The sequence below is a fragment of the Taeniopygia guttata genome, chromosome 3 (assembly GCF_048771995.1).
Source record: "Taeniopygia guttata chromosome 3, bTaeGut7.mat, whole genome shotgun sequence".
In the NCBI taxonomy this organism is placed as follows: Eukaryota; Metazoa; Chordata; class Aves; order Passeriformes; family Estrildidae; genus Taeniopygia; species Taeniopygia guttata.
Window position 1 is genome coordinate 86,642,507 of NC_133027.1, and position 19,326 is coordinate 86,661,832.

General features: G+C 40.1%; 1 protein-coding gene across 14 annotated transcripts in view; it reads right to left on the reverse strand.

Moving 5' to 3' along the window:
• RIN2 (Ras and Rab interactor 2) overlaps positions 1-19,326 on the reverse strand; it is an 81,925-nt gene that overhangs the window by 21,033 nt on the left and 41,566 nt on the right. For 8 of the 14 annotated variants that reach the window (XM_072927308.1, XM_072927313.1, XM_072927303.1 and 5 more), the window contains 5 exons: positions 11,750-11,844; positions 4,341-4,533; positions 4,007-4,118; positions 2,048-2,120; positions 1-92 (listed from right to left, as the gene is read on the reverse strand). In XM_072927308.1, the coding sequence (XP_072783409.1) occupies positions 1-92; positions 2,048-2,120; positions 4,007-4,118; positions 4,341-4,533; positions 11,750-11,844 (565 nt within the window). Of the gene's footprint in view, positions 93-2,047; positions 2,121-4,006; positions 4,119-4,340; positions 4,534-5,081; positions 5,136-11,749; positions 11,845-19,326 lie in introns of those variants that run through there. The other 6 variants (XM_072927316.1, XM_072927310.1, XM_072927311.1 and 3 more) reach the window with 3 other exon arrangements.

The following is a 19,326-nucleotide window of genomic DNA, read 5'->3' on the forward strand; positions in this document are numbered from 1 at the left end:
TCAGTCCAAGCTGAGCAACCTCTTCAAGTTCACCTTCTGTCTTTGCTGCAGCAATTGCATGAGGCAACTTCAGTGTGAATGGAAGGACATCTCTGTTTCCAAAGAGAAAAACCATTATGGTATCCAGCAATATCCATAGTTTGAAAAGCTTTTTTTTTTTCCTTTTTGTAAACATTGGCAGTGTCTGATTTCTGATTTTCTTCTTCTTGAACCGTGTCAGATAGCAAGATCCTTAAACACACAGCACAGTTAAACATTACATTACCAACCCAAGGGCTCCTTTACATTGCAGAGTGGTGTGAAGGGCAAATGACAGTCAAGTGCCCAAGACCTTCCCTAAGATCATTTCCACAGAGCCATCCAGTATTTTCTGCCTTTCCAATAGAAGATTTTGCACCTGGTCTTCTACAAGCAGATCAGTGAGATGCAAACTTGTTACCTGCCCTTAATACTTCAAAAAAGCTTCTTACTTTCTGAATACACTGTTGACTGTTATTCCAGTTTTCAGAATAAGAATTTTATTCTAACTAAATGTTGCTAAACAGCAACATCTGTAGTAGAAGTACCATAGAATGAAGACTAAATGAGAATCCTACACAACTGGTGTCAGTATGAATTTTGGTTTTAAGGTTGTGAACAAGCCAACCATCTAATATAGCACAGACAGTGGGTCTTTATGACATAAATATTCTCCATGTTTTATGTTAGCTTCTTGAAAAAACAGGATCTCAGAATTCCACTCACACACAAGCCAAGCATATGCACAAGACTGATACACTAGCTAAAAAGCATTTGAAAGGCACTTTACATGGTACCACAGAAAATCCAAAGTCCAGATCACCACCATGGTTGCAATTCAAAAATAGGTAAATCCTCATGAAAACTGCTTGGGTAGCTCCAGCAAGAAATTCCCTCTGGTTTTAGAAAATCCTCCTGGATTTCCTGTGATGTACTAAACGGTACTGTCTGTTTTTCACAATAGCTACCTATCTGCCTCCTTTAGTCTATACAAAGCAACATTGAACCTAATGGATAGATTAATGCAAGAAATCTCTGTCTGGCAAATGATCTTGTAGGTACTTAGAAAGAATTTACCAGAGCCTGGCAAGTGGGCAGGACTGAAAGGGTGACAAGATAAGGAATATCTCCTCATTAAATACATTTAAATGCATTTTCAGCTCATTTATCTTCTGAGTTCTGACCAATTACCCATGTGGTATCAGTGCTGCTTTTATTACATGCACGTAAACAGAGGCTGTAGCAAAGGGGTCTAAGATGCTTCTCTGCCACAAACAAAACCAGCAAGCACAGCGACCCAAGAGCATCCCACACCAGAAATCATCACATGGTCAGCATGAACTGGCAGCTTTGATGCAGTAAAAGGACTGAGACTATCACAGCTGCCTGTCCCCGCTTCCTTCAGAAAATGTGCGCCTGGGCAGTTTGGTTGTTTACTGTCTGTGCATACATACAAGGTTCAAGCATCAGTCTGGAAATTTTCACCCGCAAATTGAAGTCAAATTGAAAATAAAGGATAAAAATGCCAGCTCATTTTTTTTTGCATACTACCTAGATAACAAGTTTGGCAACCATAAACTGCAAAGCTGACAAGTCCTTTTTTGTCATTCACCATTTAAACTGACATGTCCCAGCTGTCATATTCTACATATCCGACATTTTTCCATCATGTTCCGAAACTTTTTCTCACCAGCAATTCCAAGAAATGGACTTTGCGAGCTAGTCTGTGATTGTTTTTAAATGAACTACAGAACACTTAAGAAAGCATCACAAGATATCAGCTAAAGTTCAGCTTGACACCACCTCACAGCTGGATGGGTAAAATCACATCAGCCTCCCAGTAATCAGTATGAAGTAAGACAGAGACGCTTGCTTCCAAGACTCATCTCTGATTTCTACCATTACCTTCTAAGGCTATCCATGAATATAAACAGCTTGGCAACATAAATAGCATGTTGAACCAACTCCTAAAAACTCATTTTCTTGAGACAGTCTAGCAGATGTGACTTGGAACATAGCACCATCTTACCTGCTTATACAGTAGAAAGCAATGAGTCTGAACAAATCAGCAAAACTTATTCCAGACCCCTCCAAGGAAAATGCTGCAAAGAAAGTTACAGGAAACAATCACACATTAATCCACTGTTTCTTAAAACAGTTTAATAAAATATATCTTAGATTATACCATGAAGTTAATAAGTTTTCACCATCAAACTAGCTACTATTTGATTAAGAGAAAACAACTCTGTAGAGAAGTACATATTCCTGCTGAAGGCATTTTCAAGAATATACTGATAATCTTGGCAGCTGACCTACTTTTGTATTCCAAGGATATGGTCTAATTCCTGTAAAACAGATTAAGTGTGATGAGGCTTGCACAATGTTCTGCTAATAGACAACAAATCAATAACTGAGGCTTTGTTTGCCCAAGGCAGTAATATATCTAATTTTAAATGTCTTATTTCCTCTTCTTGAATTCTGTTCTACTCACTTGTTTCACCCTAGCTGTGCAGAACCTAAAGGGAGATAAATTTTCATTCACTCCAAGAAAACCTTTTAACCTGAAAACCCTTTAAAAACTCCCACAGTTGTTGTGTGCCATTGACTCGCACAAGGAAAGAGGAAGACACAAGCCGTGCCTTTCATTTTTCCCCACTTGGTATCATTGCTTCTTATTGATACAAATACTTGCTCTCAGTAATAATGCCAATTATTTCAGGCTCTCTATGATGCCAGTAGCAAATCTCACAGATCAAGCAGAAGAAGCTCCTAGAGTGAAGCGATCCAGATCTTTTGCCTCTGGTCTAAAACCTCAGCTGTGACAAATGCCTAAAACCATCAGTAAATACTTCCCCCTTGTGGAAGAATTTTGTTCATAAAAGACATCTATTTTCTAGATGGGAATTTATTAGTACAACAAGCCTATAAACACAGCCTTAGACCACACTGACATCAACTATTACTGACAACTTTCTCTTTGCTTTGCCTTGCTTGTAACTGGAACTAAAACCAGACACATAGAATTAACTTTTTGTTCCTGGGTGCAGGGGAGGGATAGATAAAAAAGGAAAAACTCAACTAAAATTATGCCAGTTTACAAATAGAAATAGAAGTTGTGGGAATCCTTAAAATCAGAGGGATAGAAGTTAACTACAGATTCTCTGTTTCAGGGATGTTTAACTGAAATTGTTGCTAATTTTCACCAGTTTTCCCTTTCTTGTTAAAATGAAATATTTACTCCACTTGCAGTTTCAGCATCACTCACCAGCTGCAGCTTCCTTTTTTCATTCCTAAAGCTCAAATTTATTTTTCACACCCTCCCTTCTAAAGATATGATGGCATTATTGGTTCAAAACAATTTGGAGTGTTAACATTTGCTCATTTCTACTAAAAAAAGAAAGAACAAATATAGTTTGAATTAAAAAAGAGAAATCATTGATCTTACAACAGAAACAGTTCTAACAGGTTAAAATCCATTTAGCTATCACACACAAAAAACCAAACAACCAAAGAAACCCAACAAAACGCACCACAAACAAAAACAAACCAAACAACCCATCCCACACCTCAATTGCAGAGAGCTCATGACAAAGTTGCATTCAAGAACTGTCCCCTGAGTACAAGGAAATGCAAGGACATTTCACTGAAAGCAGACAGGATTATAGACTGTGTTTCTACAAAAGACCTAAAAGTTTCTAAGAGGATAACTACCCATTAAAATAAATGAATACTGGATTCAACAAGGTACACAACGCAAACATTCCAGTTGCAGCAGTCTTAAGTGTTTCCAAACATCTGCCCTCCTTGTGGCAGAATATCACTGACCCACTCCCAGACCCATCTCAGAGAGCAACACAGGCAGTCCATGACATAATTTGCATTACTTTGGGTATCCTCTGCTGTGGGTTTCAGCAGTGCAAATGCTCCTGCATCCTATAGGGAAAAAATAACTAAGGAACAGCTGAAAAGTATGTAACTCACAACTTACTGTATGTACTTTCTTTTATGGCAAATTCTTTCAGGCAGGACCCAGAATCACTGGACAGACGCAGAGAGATAACTTTCTTCTGCAGTGTTGCAGATTTCCTAACCAGAAATATCTGTTGTGGACAAGGCAGAAGGATGTGGTATTAACTTCATCACAGATGCCAGAATAAATACAGATCATATACAAAAAGGAACTACAACAACCTCATGACATCTGCTCTAAAACATACTGTAATTGTACTTGGTTATTACTGTATTGGTCCAACACCTGGGTGTAATATGGCAGCACAACATTTGGGAAAAGCATGTCCTTAAAGAATTGAGATTCTTCTTACCCCAGGAGGCTGTGTCTGCAAAATTTCCATGGCTTCAGCATCATTCAGACCAAGCTGCAGCCACACAGGGTGAGTATGGAGGAGTTTGTCCAGTATGCTTAGCTTGTTGGATAGGCTGTCATATCCAGAGTCCCGGGGGCAGCATTTTACGTCATTTTTCTCAGGAGAGACATTATCCATATCCACTATTAGACTGTGGAAAATTTAGAAAAAAAAAAAATAGACACGCTAACCTCCTATGAACAATCACTTAAGTCAGTGAACAGAATTACCACGAAGCTCATGGCACTGCTGACACTCCGGGCTGGTACTTCTCCAACTGAGAATTCTTATATTTAGCATATACAAAAATTCTCCTTAAAGGTTCTCAATCCAAAGCCAGCTTGAAGATAAGGCTTAGATTCTTCTGTGAGGTTGAAGAAATTCAGCCATCACTTCAGGTACAACTGTATGTGCACATGTGATTGAGAGAACACTTCACTTGCCCTCTTTGCTGTGCTAATATATGGAAAACCTTCTCTTAAAGGATATTTATGCAATTCAGACACTTTTATTCCCAGATCGATTGCAAATGCTGCAACACACAGAAATCTTGTTCTCTCATACCTGCCAGAAAAATATGTTCAATATGCTGACAATGGAGCAACCCACTACCTATTGGTGATCACTGCACCAGACACAAGAACTTTGTTTGGAAGGATTATTTTCACAACACAAGTCTGTAAACCAGCATCACTTCACCTTTTGCCCAGACTACTGTCTCTTCTCCAGCAGCTCTGTTGCCTTCACAGCTGCATATCCATCTTTGCTCCCCACTGCTAAGAGGTCAGAGTGGGAGGCGGTGAGGAAGAGATGAGAAACCCAAGAAACAAGAAAAAAAAAGTTAAACCCCCAATAATCCTCCCTAAGGCACATCTTCCTTAAAAATATGTCATATATGGCAGTCACTTCTTATTATACTCCTGTAAATATTTACCTTTCTTTTTCATTTTTGCCATGAAAGGTCCTTACCTCACATTTTAATCTACCCTTCCCAGGATCAGAAACGAGTAAGGAATTGTATATTTACACTCCAAATTCCTTTGGCTGTGGATTGACTGCTATGTGAGAAAGGCTAAGTGTGAATGTGGCACAGTAATGTAAGGTTAAAATTTATTTGGAGCAGGGCATTTAAAGTTACTGCTACATTCAGTAATGAAGTAGAGTTTTTGGAGGCTGTAGAGTCTTGTTATTAAAAATCCAAATAACAGAATACTTTGAGAATTCCTTTTGTTATGCAACGCTTCACCATCATCCATATAATACAGAACACCCAGTACAAGTGCACGTGTGTTGCTGGCTCAAATTCCTCATTTTTGAGCTAGAAATACATCTTGTGACTCTCCCCATGCTAGGAATCACTATGGAGCAGTTATTCTGGTAACAGCTTCCTGATGACAAAATTCAGGAACAGACAAAAAGCACCCTTGCAAGCTCGACCAACTACCTGAGATGTCAGGCAGAGGATGTGCTCCCCTTACAGACCTTTTCTGCAGCAGGAGAGGCCCTGGGCAGCAGAGGACAATGCAGCTCCACCTCCCCATGGTACATTGTGCAGCTCTTCTGAATTCTGTGCTCGGACAGGCCCTAAGCATCACTAACAGAATTCACCATCCTCATTATGCCAGCTACTGTATCCTCAGCAAGTAGGTACAGAGTTCACAAGTTTAGGAGCACTGAATACTTTCAAAACAAACAAAAAGCCTCTCTGCCCCCCTGCAAAAAACCCCATACCATAGCCCATACCAAAGCCCATAGCAAAGAAGACAAGCCAAACCAAATTAAAATCTACCAACCAAACAACAGAAAAAACCAACCAAACAAATTCCTCTCTAGCTTTGTTCAGCAACTTGCAGAATCTCTGCAGAGGGCAAGCAAGGAAAGTAAATGGGGAAGAGAGCTTTCACTTGAAAGCTCACTTATGATCCGATAAGAACAGACAAAATAATTTGACATTGCCTGGATCAATTACCACTACCAGTGCTTGCCTCTTTATTTCTTCCTCTTACTGTGCTTATTTATGATGTGATGCTTTTCAGATTTCCAAGGCATCTCAAATGCAGATGATTTCCACCCCCACCCACAAGCATCAGAAGTTTTTACTAACTGCTAGTATGCATTCAAGGAACACAAAATACACAGAAACACATTGGGTGCAAAAGGGAAGTACTTTTTACATCAGTCATTACCAGGTCTGAAACTGCCTCAGTAGGAATACTGGGTTCCCTTTTCAACCAGTCCCAGCAGAGCTTAATGTTGCAATGGATGAATTCCCAAGAAGTCAAATCAAGAACCACAAAAGTGTTTTCCTGAGCTGCACCTCCAGTAAATATTGCTCAGAAATTTCCCACTTACCCTCCGTGCCAGTTAGCTGTACTACAAACCACAGGGAGCTGTGGCAAAGCACAGATTACACTGTACAAATTATACAATGCCGGCTGCAAGCTTAGACAGATAGAAATAATTTCCACTCCCCTTGGTCAGGAGGTGAAAATTAAATATGCTGCAAGGGGGAATATATCCAAGACAGAAAGGTTTTTTGCCTACTAAAGACAGCTACCTCACATTCAAAAAAAGCTGTGCGACTGGTATGAGCTAGAATCGCTGGCATTGCCTGCTACCACAAAACCACCTAAAGCTGGCACAGGCATGTAGGGCCACGATGTTCCGCTTTGGTATGACTGGCTTTGTGTTGCCTCACACCCCCTAGACCACCATAAATCGGCAGACTAATTTGAATGGGGAGCTATCAGGTGTTTCGAACTGCCAGGTACTTACGTGCACAATCCCTCCCGCATGCTGAGATCTAAGGAGGAAACTCTCTGACTCACACACATGGGCACCTCCTTGGGGCAGCTGCTAGTGCTCCCTCAAGAAATAAACCAAAGATTATGAATATCTGATCATGACCAGAATTTCTGCCACTCCTAAACACTAATGGTTCAAACAACACCAATGCAACTCAGATAAATCAACACTAGAATGTTATTGCAATCTCCGGTGAGGTAAACAGGAATACGAAACACTTAAAAAATTATTTCCTATTCCCAAATAATAAAGAAGGAGGCAGAGAAAAACACCTAACCTGGTAAACTCTGGAAAAAGCATGCTTTGGAAAAAACACACCTGGCAAACCACATACAAACTACAAGAAGCTACTTCCCAAGGTCTAGAAGCAAATGCAATAAAAAAACTCCCCACTGTCTGTTTTAACAGCCTATTTGTAGTGGTCTAGTACTTCTGAGCATCATAGTCCCAGTTTGGTTTTTTATTAAAATTATTTTAATTAATGATCTGGGCATGAGACATACAGTCAAACCCTGACACATGGGAGTTCTTGAAATCTTAAGAGTTAGACTAAAATTATTTGGGACTGGGATGTGTGTGTAACTGTTTTGGAAATAATTGCATGGAAAGAAAAACCATTTGAATTCATGAGCAATGGATTAACTCAAGTGTACTGAACAAGAATAAGAAGTTCCTGTAACCTAAACGCTAGCAAAATATGCTCACAAAATATGTATATTATGCAACAACTAAACTCCTCTCCTGGTTTTACTTTTGGGTTGAAGAATGTTAGCTTGGTTAGTTTGTTTGGGATTTTCAAAACAAACAAACAAACAAACAAACAAAAAAACCCAAAAAAAACAACAAAAAAAGATTCCTGATAAAAGACAATCTGACCAGGCCACATTAAACTCAAAACTGAAACACAAATCAGCCTTAATGAATGGTGTGCTTTATTCCAAGCTCCTCTTCAGTGGGAAGGGTAGGTTTCAACACCACTCACAATGAACTTAAAACCCATAAACACATGGGAAGTACAGAGAGGTAAGTGCAAAGACAAACAATGCTGTGCTGCATCCTGATTAGACTTAGCTCACAGTAAAAAAGACAAAGAACAGGTTCAAGCTTTTAACCAGGATGATCCTTGGTCATGATGTGAACCTTGCTCCAGTTTCACAAAAGTTAACCACCTCACAGTTAACTCAGTTTGACTACCCACTGCAAAATGCCTGGATTTCTGTAAATCTAACAGCTCTTAATCACCCCAGCCCAGTCTATACAGTCATACTGAGCATCAGCTGGGAGGGACAGAATGACACTGGTAACTTCCTCCTGCATCCCATTACTGCTAAAAAGGACAAGACAAGGCAGCTGGGAAGAAGGTTTCTGGATACTTGTCAACCTGTCAGCAGTAACAGAAATGGTTCTCTATGCTGGATAGAAGATGGCTCTACTGAAGTGAGTAACCACTGTGAAAAAGACAGCAGTGTGAGGGCTGTGCAGCGCAGGACATAAGGCAGGGAGCAAAGCTCTGCCCCTGATCCTTCCATGGGAACAGAACAGGAAGGCAATAAGTTGCTGCAGCTGCCACCACCAGCAAAGTATTCCTGAACTATTCCACAGGCACCAAGTGCCCTGGGACGCCTGGAGCTTTACAGCCTTCCCTCCAGAAGGACAGCAGGAAGCATTGGCCCCTCATGGACATTCACACAGATGTGCAGGGGGCCTGAGGCCTCCTAAAAATCATCCAGGTGCCACCAGACCCATCCCACATGCTCCTGGACTGCCACTGCATGCAGAAGCTCTCTTGTTACTCTTTCAAAGGTCACTGGAATGGCACGACAAAAATCTGTTCCCACTAATAGCCTCTTCTGACAATTCTGCTCATTTGAATTATTGAGAGAAATGTCTGCACTGGGAAATCGGTGAGGCATCAAAAAAGTGGGATATTGAAATAGTCCCTCTTAAAACACATTTTGCAAGCCTTTTTTTTTTTTTTTTGCCTGGCTTTTACATATTTACAAGCCAAAGTGAGCCCTTGAATCATTCTTGATATTACTTGGGCCATATTGTATAAAAAGGAGAGATGAGCCCAAAATAAAGAAGTATATAAGATACAGAGTATAAATATGAAATTCACCACATAACCACAAAAAACCCCACACCACAGTACTGAGATTGCAGACACACAATTTCATGTCCTTATCTTTCTGAATTCAGCTGAGAGCTCTGCAATGCCTGCCTTTCTAGAACTGCTCTGGGTGTCTGAATACCTGTTAAGGTGGAAAAAGAGTGAGGAAAATGGACATTCCATTGAGCTCAAATATCCCTAGATGCAAATCCAAAGATCACATCAAGATAACAACTTCTGAACAGCAGAATGCAATAAGAAGAGAAAATGCCATTAACTGCCAAGTTTTAAATTAACTACAAAGAAATAAACACAGCACAGCAAACAGTAAAAAAAGTTCAGTAAACACAGCCTTGTGAGGCACCTAGTTTAAACAAGAACTCTGGAAAACTCTTGTTGAAATTACTATAATCTTGCTCTGTAGCACTATATTACAAACAAGGTGGTCAGTGCACAACTAAATTACTGACTGATACAACTTCTTACATAGCATGCAGTTCAGAATTTTCTAGTCACATTAGGCTTAACTTTAGCTCATTTATTCAGACTTCATATTTCACATTACCATCTTGAAGTGACATAAAATAATTTATTGATGGCTATTATTCTTTTTAATGGAAATTGCATTATTCACTTTTTAATGTTAAGTTTACTTTATCTTAAACCAAAATATGTTTTGCAGTCAAGATTAACAAATTAAAATTAAAAACTCATTTAAAAAAATCAATAAAAAGAAAACTAATGATCTGTAAAATGGGGAGGTTTAGTTGACTGTTTCCAGCTAAGTGCTTCCACCAAGATTTTAGAATCAGTAAATCTTAGCCTTTCATGCATATGATGTATTCAAAGATACAAGAAGCCTTTTCTTAACTGAAAAGTAGCTGATGATCTCTGAAGTTAATTAGCTGAATTCACAAAATGAAGAAAGTATCTTTTCTGCCCCTCTAAAAGAACTGTGCTCTAAAAAGCCTTAAAATTTGAGTAATGTTCAACCAGGGCCATAGCCAAGAACTTTAATTAGTTCAACTGTTTTACATTCTGTTGGGAAGGATGAATAAATATAATTGCCCGGCAAAAGACTTACAATAGTACAGCCAGGATGAAAACAATCCCCCCTACTGGTTGGATAATGCCCTTACCTACAGATAGGTCCAAAAGTCAAATGGACTGTTCTATCTCAACCCCCAAAATGTATGGTTCATCCCACACCTGTAACCCTACCCTGAAGCATCAGATGTCTGTGACCCCCATTGGCCTAAGACTTGTTCCAGCCCACTTTGAAGCCCCCTGATAAGGGGTCTCTGAAGGGCCAGACACTCTCTTGGAACTTTCCCTCTCTTGGAACCCCCAGCCCCTTGGAACTTCCACCCTCTCCTGGAGCATCCTCTCTACCCCTTGTCTCTCCCCTCCCCCATTCCCTCAGGCCTTGCCACGTGCTGCCTCTGGCAGCTCCAAGCAAGACCTTTCACCATCCATAATAAACCTGATATTCTAAGAGCAACCTTCAGAGATCTCTTGTCTCCATTCATCCAAGCCGTCCTGGAGCCCAGCAGAGCCCAGCGTTCCCCGCAACATTCTTTACTACTTAGGCAACAAAGCTGCTGCTTAATGTTTTTGAAAATAATCTACATATGCTTTGTAGTAAGTTCTAGCAGATTTCAATAGAATTCATAGGAAGTAAAAGAGCTAAAAATCTTGGATGTAATTCTTAAAAAAAAAAATTCCACTTCATTATCTCACTGCTAGAGTAACAAACCCCACCAGCTCCAGGGCTGGCCAAGACCACGTAGTCAGATAAAACACAACACCTACCATTGGTTGCTTTCCTCTTGCAACAAATTTTTCAGGTAAATACAAAAATGTGCTCTCTTGTTAACACAAGAACTAAAATATTGATTATCCTCCAGATGTTTAGCAGATGTAACTGTTCAAGACAAAATGCTGGGGTCCCATTCTGTGCACTCAAAGGTACAATTTTATTTTTCTTATATGCAAGTTACTCGTATAGAAATTAACTTAACCCACACCTGCATCAGCTCATAGCAGTCAATATTTTACTTCCTAACCTGCAAGCATAAATAAGTCATGTTATTGCATATTGAACCTTCAAAGAGCCACTTGAAGCAATGGACATTTTGCCTTTACAGCATGAAAGCAAAGCTGTGCCACAGACAAGGGTAATAATCATGCTTTAGACATTCATCAGTATCCAAGGTTTTTAACAAGGAAGTGAAGCTCAGTTGCAATTAGAAGATATTAAGGCAAATACACCAAACAACTGTATCTCCTGCAGAAAGGCAAATTTCTTGGATAAAGAGCAAGATTATCTATACCTCCTGTGCTGCCAGGGAGAAAAGTGCTAGGACATAAGCCACCCAAGAAGAAAGCACAGTGAAAACATTCCTGTTGTGGTAAGACTCTCCAGAACCATGAAAATAAACATTTTAATCACCTTCGCCAATCAGCACATTCATCTTCCACTGTGAGATCTGTCTGTACCATCTCCTGTTTCAGTTCTCCGATTTCTGAGGCAATTGTGTCAATGAGCTAGAAAGGGACAAAAATAGTATGACATCAAGTGAGTGGAAGAGGCATGGAAAAGAAGCCAGGGAAAGTTTAGTCACCAGAGATTACAAACTTTTTTTGTAAAATCGTATCCTATTTGGACTTCCCCTTGCAAAGGAACAAGTAAGGGTTGGGGCCACATATAAAGGTTCTCAGAGGAAGAGTAATTCCTTTTTTGTGCCAGTACAAAACCTTCCAGTTTGGCCAGCCTTTTAATTTAAATGGATTAAATTTGCAGCCTCTGTGCATTATATAACATCTTACAAGAACTAAATTATTTAGCTATTTGTAGCATTTACCTTTTCAAAAAAAGAAAAAAAAAATTAGAAGAACTCTATGTGCAGAAGTTTTATTTCAGAAGGGACACTAAGACAGCATTACGACACCGTGGAGGATGAAAAGCAATGAAGCAAGAAGGGAGTGGGTGGCTGCTTTTCACATTAGGTTTTGGACTCCACTTGAACCAACAATTCAATTAAAAAGAATTGTCTTCCAACCCTTCAGCAGCTCAGGTAGACCACCAATCTAATTCTGGGTATGAGGGGAAAAACTCATTTTAAGGTAGGCAAGATTAGCACTAAGGTTGTATCCTGAGAAATCCAGAATTTGCTAGCTAGCTAGACTTTACATTTTGTTGAGCAGAAACCAATGATGAAATTTGCAAAGCCTGCTCTCTTGAACACTTCTTTTTAGCCAATGCATCAAGTTTGCTTGTCATGCCACACCATGACAGCCTATAAACTCTAGCAGGGTTCCCTCTGTCCTGCCAGAAGGGAACCTAAGAAAAGGTTTGCAGTGATGCAGCAATCTCTACCACCACCCCTGCACATCAGAATGAACAAACCCCTGGTATATGAAGGAAACCAGCTTTGGGGTCCAAGTCAGAAGAGTCTTCACAGCTGCCCTGAGCCCCCTCAGGGCAGGCAACTCAGTACAGAAGCATTTTCAAAGAATTGCAGGCATCCTGTTCCTAAATTGTTACCTTGTAATTTTTCCTCCACCTCAGAAATTCACACTCTCTGCTGAACACCATTATTCCAATAAATTCAAAATAAGTTTTAGTCTCTGCTTACAACTGGCCAACTCCAATAAATTAACCTTATATAAGAATGAATTACCATAACCCACACCCTAAGGGTTTTCGTCTGTCCAAGTCATAGTTGCCAGTGTTGTAAATCATATGAAGTTCAACATTTTTTAATATAACTTTAGCCACGGGTTCCCAGGGGGAAAGGAATTGAAGTTTCTTTTCAAACTTCCACCACTCAAGGTCTGATGAGTTTAACATCTCAGCAGACTGGGAGCAGCATACAAAAAAGAAGATACACAAAAGATAACAACCATCCATGAATGTCAACTCCAAACATCATCCCTAGCATGGTCCAAGACTCCTGGTCTGGGAAGAGATAGATAAGAGAATGAAGAATGAGAAACTAATTAACATTAAAGGCAAACCAATAACAATAGGAAACCAAATACTAAGACCTCAGGAGAAGTGAATGTGGAACCAATGAACTTCTCTGTGTTTTCACAAATGTGAAAAATCTAATAAAGACTTGTGTGATGGAATGATTTTCTCTGCACAACCAGGACAATGTGTGGATGAACTGGTTTCTGTTGCACGTCCTGGCCAAAACAACATCCTGGCAATGATAAAGTAATGCCTTCATTCTCTTGCACTAAAGATTGTTGTTGGAGAGTTTTTGTTTTTCCTATAGTTTTAGTGACACCAGCCATATGTACCACTGACACTGCAAAGACATTCCACCTGCTGAATCCCAAGCAACCCTGAGTCTCTGCAGCCAGATGTAAGCAATGCCTCCCTGAACATTTGAAGGGTCAACCAGAAGAACACAGGCTAGCCTCAGGGAGCAGCCAGAGCGGGATGAATTTCTGCATTGCCAGCAAAGCACATTTGCAAAGCTGCTTCAGCAATTACATGAAATTACATGAAAGCTGAGCTGCTATTCCCCATGAATCAGCTCCGTACAAGGAGCTCCCCGTCATGGGCAGTATCACCACCATAAGACCAACTGTGGCCATAAAGAGCCATTGAAGTGGTTTGCCCTGTTCTCTGACATATCAGCAGAGACTACGAAGGCCAACAGTCTGCACAACAAAGGAGCTTTTCAGCATCTCTCCGTAAAAAGCATACTATGTATGAGCTCTCCACAGAAGTGTCCATGTATTTTCAGCCACCTCCACCATGCCTGCTTTGCTGTGTCACTACCTGGCTGGCAATTGAGTTAACTCTGTTAGCAGGCTTTGACCAGAGCTGTGATAAAACCCACCTCCCTCCCAGAAAACAAAATCTCAGGGAGCTACAGCAAAGAACTTTCATCCAAACTATACTAACAGTGAAGTAATCTTAAGGCTTTTGTATTTGTATGCCTGCCTTGACGACAACTCTGCAGAAATTATTCCTAAGATGAATTCTTCCATGTTTAGCTACTTTACTTCTTTTTCTAAAGAGGACTTAAACAAAATGGTATATTTCAAGCAGCCTTATGCTCACATTCTATTCTACAGGCTAAATTTCTTGGGTATGCTACATAGCCTCCATGACAAATCAGCCTTAGTCTCTGAAAAGTCAATACACTCTGGACAAGGAAACCAGGTCAAAGTGTGGCATCAAACACTAAACTGACCTGCAAAATTCCCCAGGATAGAACACACCGCAACCCAACCGAGCCTAATCACCTACCACCATGTACCCCACTTGAACTGAAACACTGACCTCCAGGAAGAAGCCCCTCATTTTTTTCTAGAATAAATCATCTATATTTTCAGCAATTTCCAACTATTTTTCCTTAAATTCCCTTTAATGACAAAAAAAAGTTGCTCTTCTCTTGATTTAAGAAAATAAAATCTTATGGAGTCGCATCATTTGTGTATCCTTGCAATTAATTCACACATACTGTTACAACAGCATTTTTCTATCAAATAATGTAAGACACAGTCATGATTTCATGACAGCATTTCCCAGTATTTAGGATCAATGAAACTTCTGGTGATTATAGCGCACACATGATGCACATGTGACTAGCATCATACAAGATGAGCTGTTAATAACATGTTTCTACAAAATGCAGGAAGGACCCTGGGTATGCACTGCTATTAGCTCCAGCCCTGAGGAAGCAAGCAGTAGCAAAAGGCTCTGCCTTTTAGTGCAAAGCTAAGAATATTGGAATTCTTCAAAGAGACTTCTCTATTTGCAACACGTACAGTACCTCTTTGGCTGTAAATAATGGGAAAACTCACCCCTTTGATTCAACAGACTTGAAATCAACATGGTAAGAGGGAATTTCCAAAGGAAAACGTAACAGAAGTGGATGTATACATTTGTCAGAGGCCTCTGTTACTATAACACATACATGCATACATAAGCCCAAAGACTTAAATAGTAATCAGAAGAAACCTGTTGGGGACTGTTTAGATCTGTAAAAAAGATATTACCCTGCTATATGCTATAGAAAGAGGAGGTTTACCTGAAAAATACATTTGGAAACATGACATCTTCTCAGGTGGTTAATTAATCAGTATTTCATAAAAACAAAATTAAAATGAGATCTTATATAACATGATAAAATAGCTATTTTTGTGTGCAACAATTTTTCCTTTGGAATTTACTTTTGATTGTCCTAGATTGCAAGGCAAGATGTATTCTATTTGCCATCTGTTAGCAGAGGTGTGGCAGTTATCTTTTGTTATTGGGCAGTTTTCTTTATTTCTTCCACAAACCAGCCCTCCCCCCTTAATGGCCTATTAAATGTCACTGCATGACTGATAAAAGTTACAGGATCCCATTGTGAGATGTTGTGCCCAGAGGGAGGAGCCAGACATTCTTACCTGGATATAGTCTGAGTTTTTGGAACACCAGACTCAGGCTTTTCTAAGAGGAACAGCTGGGTTTTTCCACTGGATCGTCAAAGGAAGACTACACCCTTCTACAGGATCACTGCTCTGAGAGAACCACATCTGCCACTCCAGGAGGACTGCAGTCATTACTATTTGGACTGCTACCAACACCCTGATCAAAAGGGTGTCAGGTTGTATTCTGACTCTGTCAGTGGTTTTTCTTTGGTATTATTTAATGTATTTTGTTTTCTTTTTCCCTTTTCCTAATAAATTGTATTTCTGACTTGGAGTCTCTCACTGGTTTTGCTTTCAAACCAGAACACTGATAAAGAACTGTTCTGTAAATTCAAAAGACACTACAGTATAACCACTGTAAACCCAAATAATAATTATGACTCAGGCAACATGAATTCACACAGCAGCCCAGTACAGTACTGCCTAACCAAATCTATCCTAAACATTAGATTGCCAAATACCCATGTACTAACTGTTAACATTCCTAACATCCATGAACGAAATAATGAAATGCAAACATCTTAAACTACAGCATTTCCTTTCATAACACACCACACTCTGCTTATTAGCAATTGAGTCAGAGCTCAACAAGACTGAGATCAGCTTTTGGGAGCTGGCAAAGTTGACAGTGAAACTCCTACATACAAGCCACAAACATGGCACCTCAGTACCCCAGCATTCTCTCACCATAACACAACATCTACTTTACTTTGCATTGTTCGGGATGTTTTACAAGCAGCAAAAATCAGTCTGTTCACCAGAAGCAACTAACTCCCAAGGGGCTCCAGTCACATTTGTGAAGCTGCTCTATTGACACTCACATCACTGCCATGCATCAGGGAAATAAATCACATGCCCAGGACCAGATATAGACAGTGCCTCTCCCAGAAGCCCAGCATAACTACAGCTCTTATTACTCACTTGACAAGTTTCCTGTTCCCAAGAAGAAGACAGGTGGCTTTGATTTGATGTCTGTTCCCAGACATTTTTAGAAAAAAACTGTGTGACAAGTGAATTCCTGCCCTTTGTGTTGAAACGTAAATAAGCTGTACAGAGAATTAACAAAACCTCCATCATTCTGAGAAGGCACTAAAAGAGTCAGCTAAGATGACCACTGCAGAATGTTTCCAAGCCCTGAGATTTACAAGAACTCAAGAAGAAAAGGTAAAATGGGTGCTTCTAATCTGGCAAGGGGACAACAAAGACAACCAGATTAGAATCAGACTGGACAAATGAGCCTCAGCACTTACCACTCCCCCTTCCTGCCAGCATCTCATTTTTCATTCTTTCTGGAGACCTGCATCCTCTTTGGCATCACATCTTTTCCTTCCTGTTTTGATAAGCAGAACGTAGCAACCCTCACAGAGGGCCCTGTGTGATGAGGTGGCCAAGTGCCAGAGACGAGCCCATCTGAGAATGCTGCTTCTGAACTTCTGCAAGCCTCTGAATACAATCCAATATTTTGATACACATCTGCAGATTCTGGTAAGCTATGAATTCTTAGGGCCAGTGACATTGTTCCGTATCTTATTCATCAGAAACAACGTTTTACCTGATGCTTGATTTTGGAATAGAAAAGCTCTACTGGTGTACAACCTCTGGTGCCAGTTCAGTAAACACTGGAATATTTTGATGAGAAGGAGGCTAATTCAGTAAAGAGGACATTTGTCAGAGACATATATTCAGCCCCTTGCCTTACCACAGACTCTCTCTGTAACCACTGGCAAGCTACTCAGTCCCAGAATTATCCAAGACTAACCCCAGACTAACCCCATCATTGCCTTGTTCTTAGTACTTGCTGGCTCTGAGCATTCAGCAATCACAAGATGTAGAGTCCACAGAATTTAGTCTCTAAAACTACAGACTTTTGCTCTGTCTAAAACGGGGACAATAGTGTTTTCCTTGTGTACTAACAGTCAAAAGAATGGCTGTGAAAAAAACCTAAGAGATGGTTAGAAGCTGTAGCAATGAGAACTACTTAAGAACCAGAAAAGAAAAGATAAAGCTGGAATTTCCCTACTGGTATTTGTCAGCGATTTTTCTGGCAAATGTTGCTGAGAATGGTAAGATACTCCCTTAAAACGATGTAAGTGCCCTGAGAATCTGCATACCAACGTGGTAAAGGTTTCTTAGACAACTGCAAACTAACAAGCACAACGTGAGAGCCATATGCAAGTACAGGGGACAGTCTGTGCATGTGGGAGAGCATACTGAAGAACAGATCAGCAGAGATAAAAGGCTGTATTTTGATTACTAGGTCTCCTAAACACAGACAGACAGAGCAAATTAAAATAATGCAAACTCAAAAAATCTGATGTGCCAAGTGTTTTGCTTGCTCACCAGCTCATATGTAGCAAACAAATGTAACTGTTGTCACAATTCTACTCACGTGGCAGAGGGAGGAAAAAAAAGGTAATTTCACTGTACACACACGCTACCAGGTGTGCTACACACTGACTGCCTGCAGCTTCTAATCCCACACTCTGTGCTCAGAACCATGGTCCAACAGGGCAACTTCCCAGGGATGTTGAGAGGTCTGGAAAAGTAGTTTGGAGATATCTTTTTCCCTGCCAGCATGTCCTTAAGAAAATGTAAGACCTTAGTTTTCTAATTGGCAATGTTTCTTGAAATTGCCCAGGCAGACTGCAGACTGTATTTCTAATAATTTAGAGTAGCTGCAACCCCATCATCATGAATAAAACAGCTATTCCAGCATCTAATTTCACATAAGAATTACATAAGGAGATCCCAAAGGACTGCAGAAAATGACTGGGTGCTTGCTTACAGTCCCATCTGACATCAGGAATCCTTCAGCATACATGCAAGAGACAACCTAGAGATATTTCTTGGAACTGAGACAGTTCCTTGCTGTGATTTGAAAAATAGGGCTATTCTCCCTATTTGGCTGTGGAGTGCTATCAACACAGCTGATGTTTGTACTTTTGAATTATGAGAGGTAGCTGAAGTGTGTTGCAGAACTGAGAGGTGGTTCCCATCACTGGATGGCCCTGTTAACTGCTAGGCAAGACAAAAGAAAATCATGTCACTGCAGCGCTAATCATTCATTTCCTAAAGATTTCCCCAAGGGAAACTTCTGCCCCAGAGGAAGAGAAGGAATAGAAACAGCAACACCCCAAGATGGCAGCATTAGCATCTTTCACTCGAAGAAGCTACAGCAAGGGATAAATATTCTAAGGGATGTGATTACTTAATTCAGTGCTCAAAAGCACCTGTAAATTGTGATTGCTCCCCAAAGCAAAACCCTGCCCAGCAAGACAGCCACTGTGACCCTGGCACATAGTTAACAGGATTCAGTCATCTTTTGAAAACTGCATGGGGACCTCCTACTGCAGTCTGGCTTTTTGGGATGCCAGTTGTATAGGCAAGGAAATGAAACTAATTTTCAATCCAGTAATGGAAATCATAAACCTGTACCACAGCTTTAAGTGGACACAAATCCAGTTTATGAAGGCTCCAATAATTTTATGCCTGTGAATAATAAATCTTATGTTCTCAGCATTAGCTGCAAAGAAAGCCATGCCCTATTTTACAACAAATATTCTACTCCATGTGCAGAAAAAAAATATACAT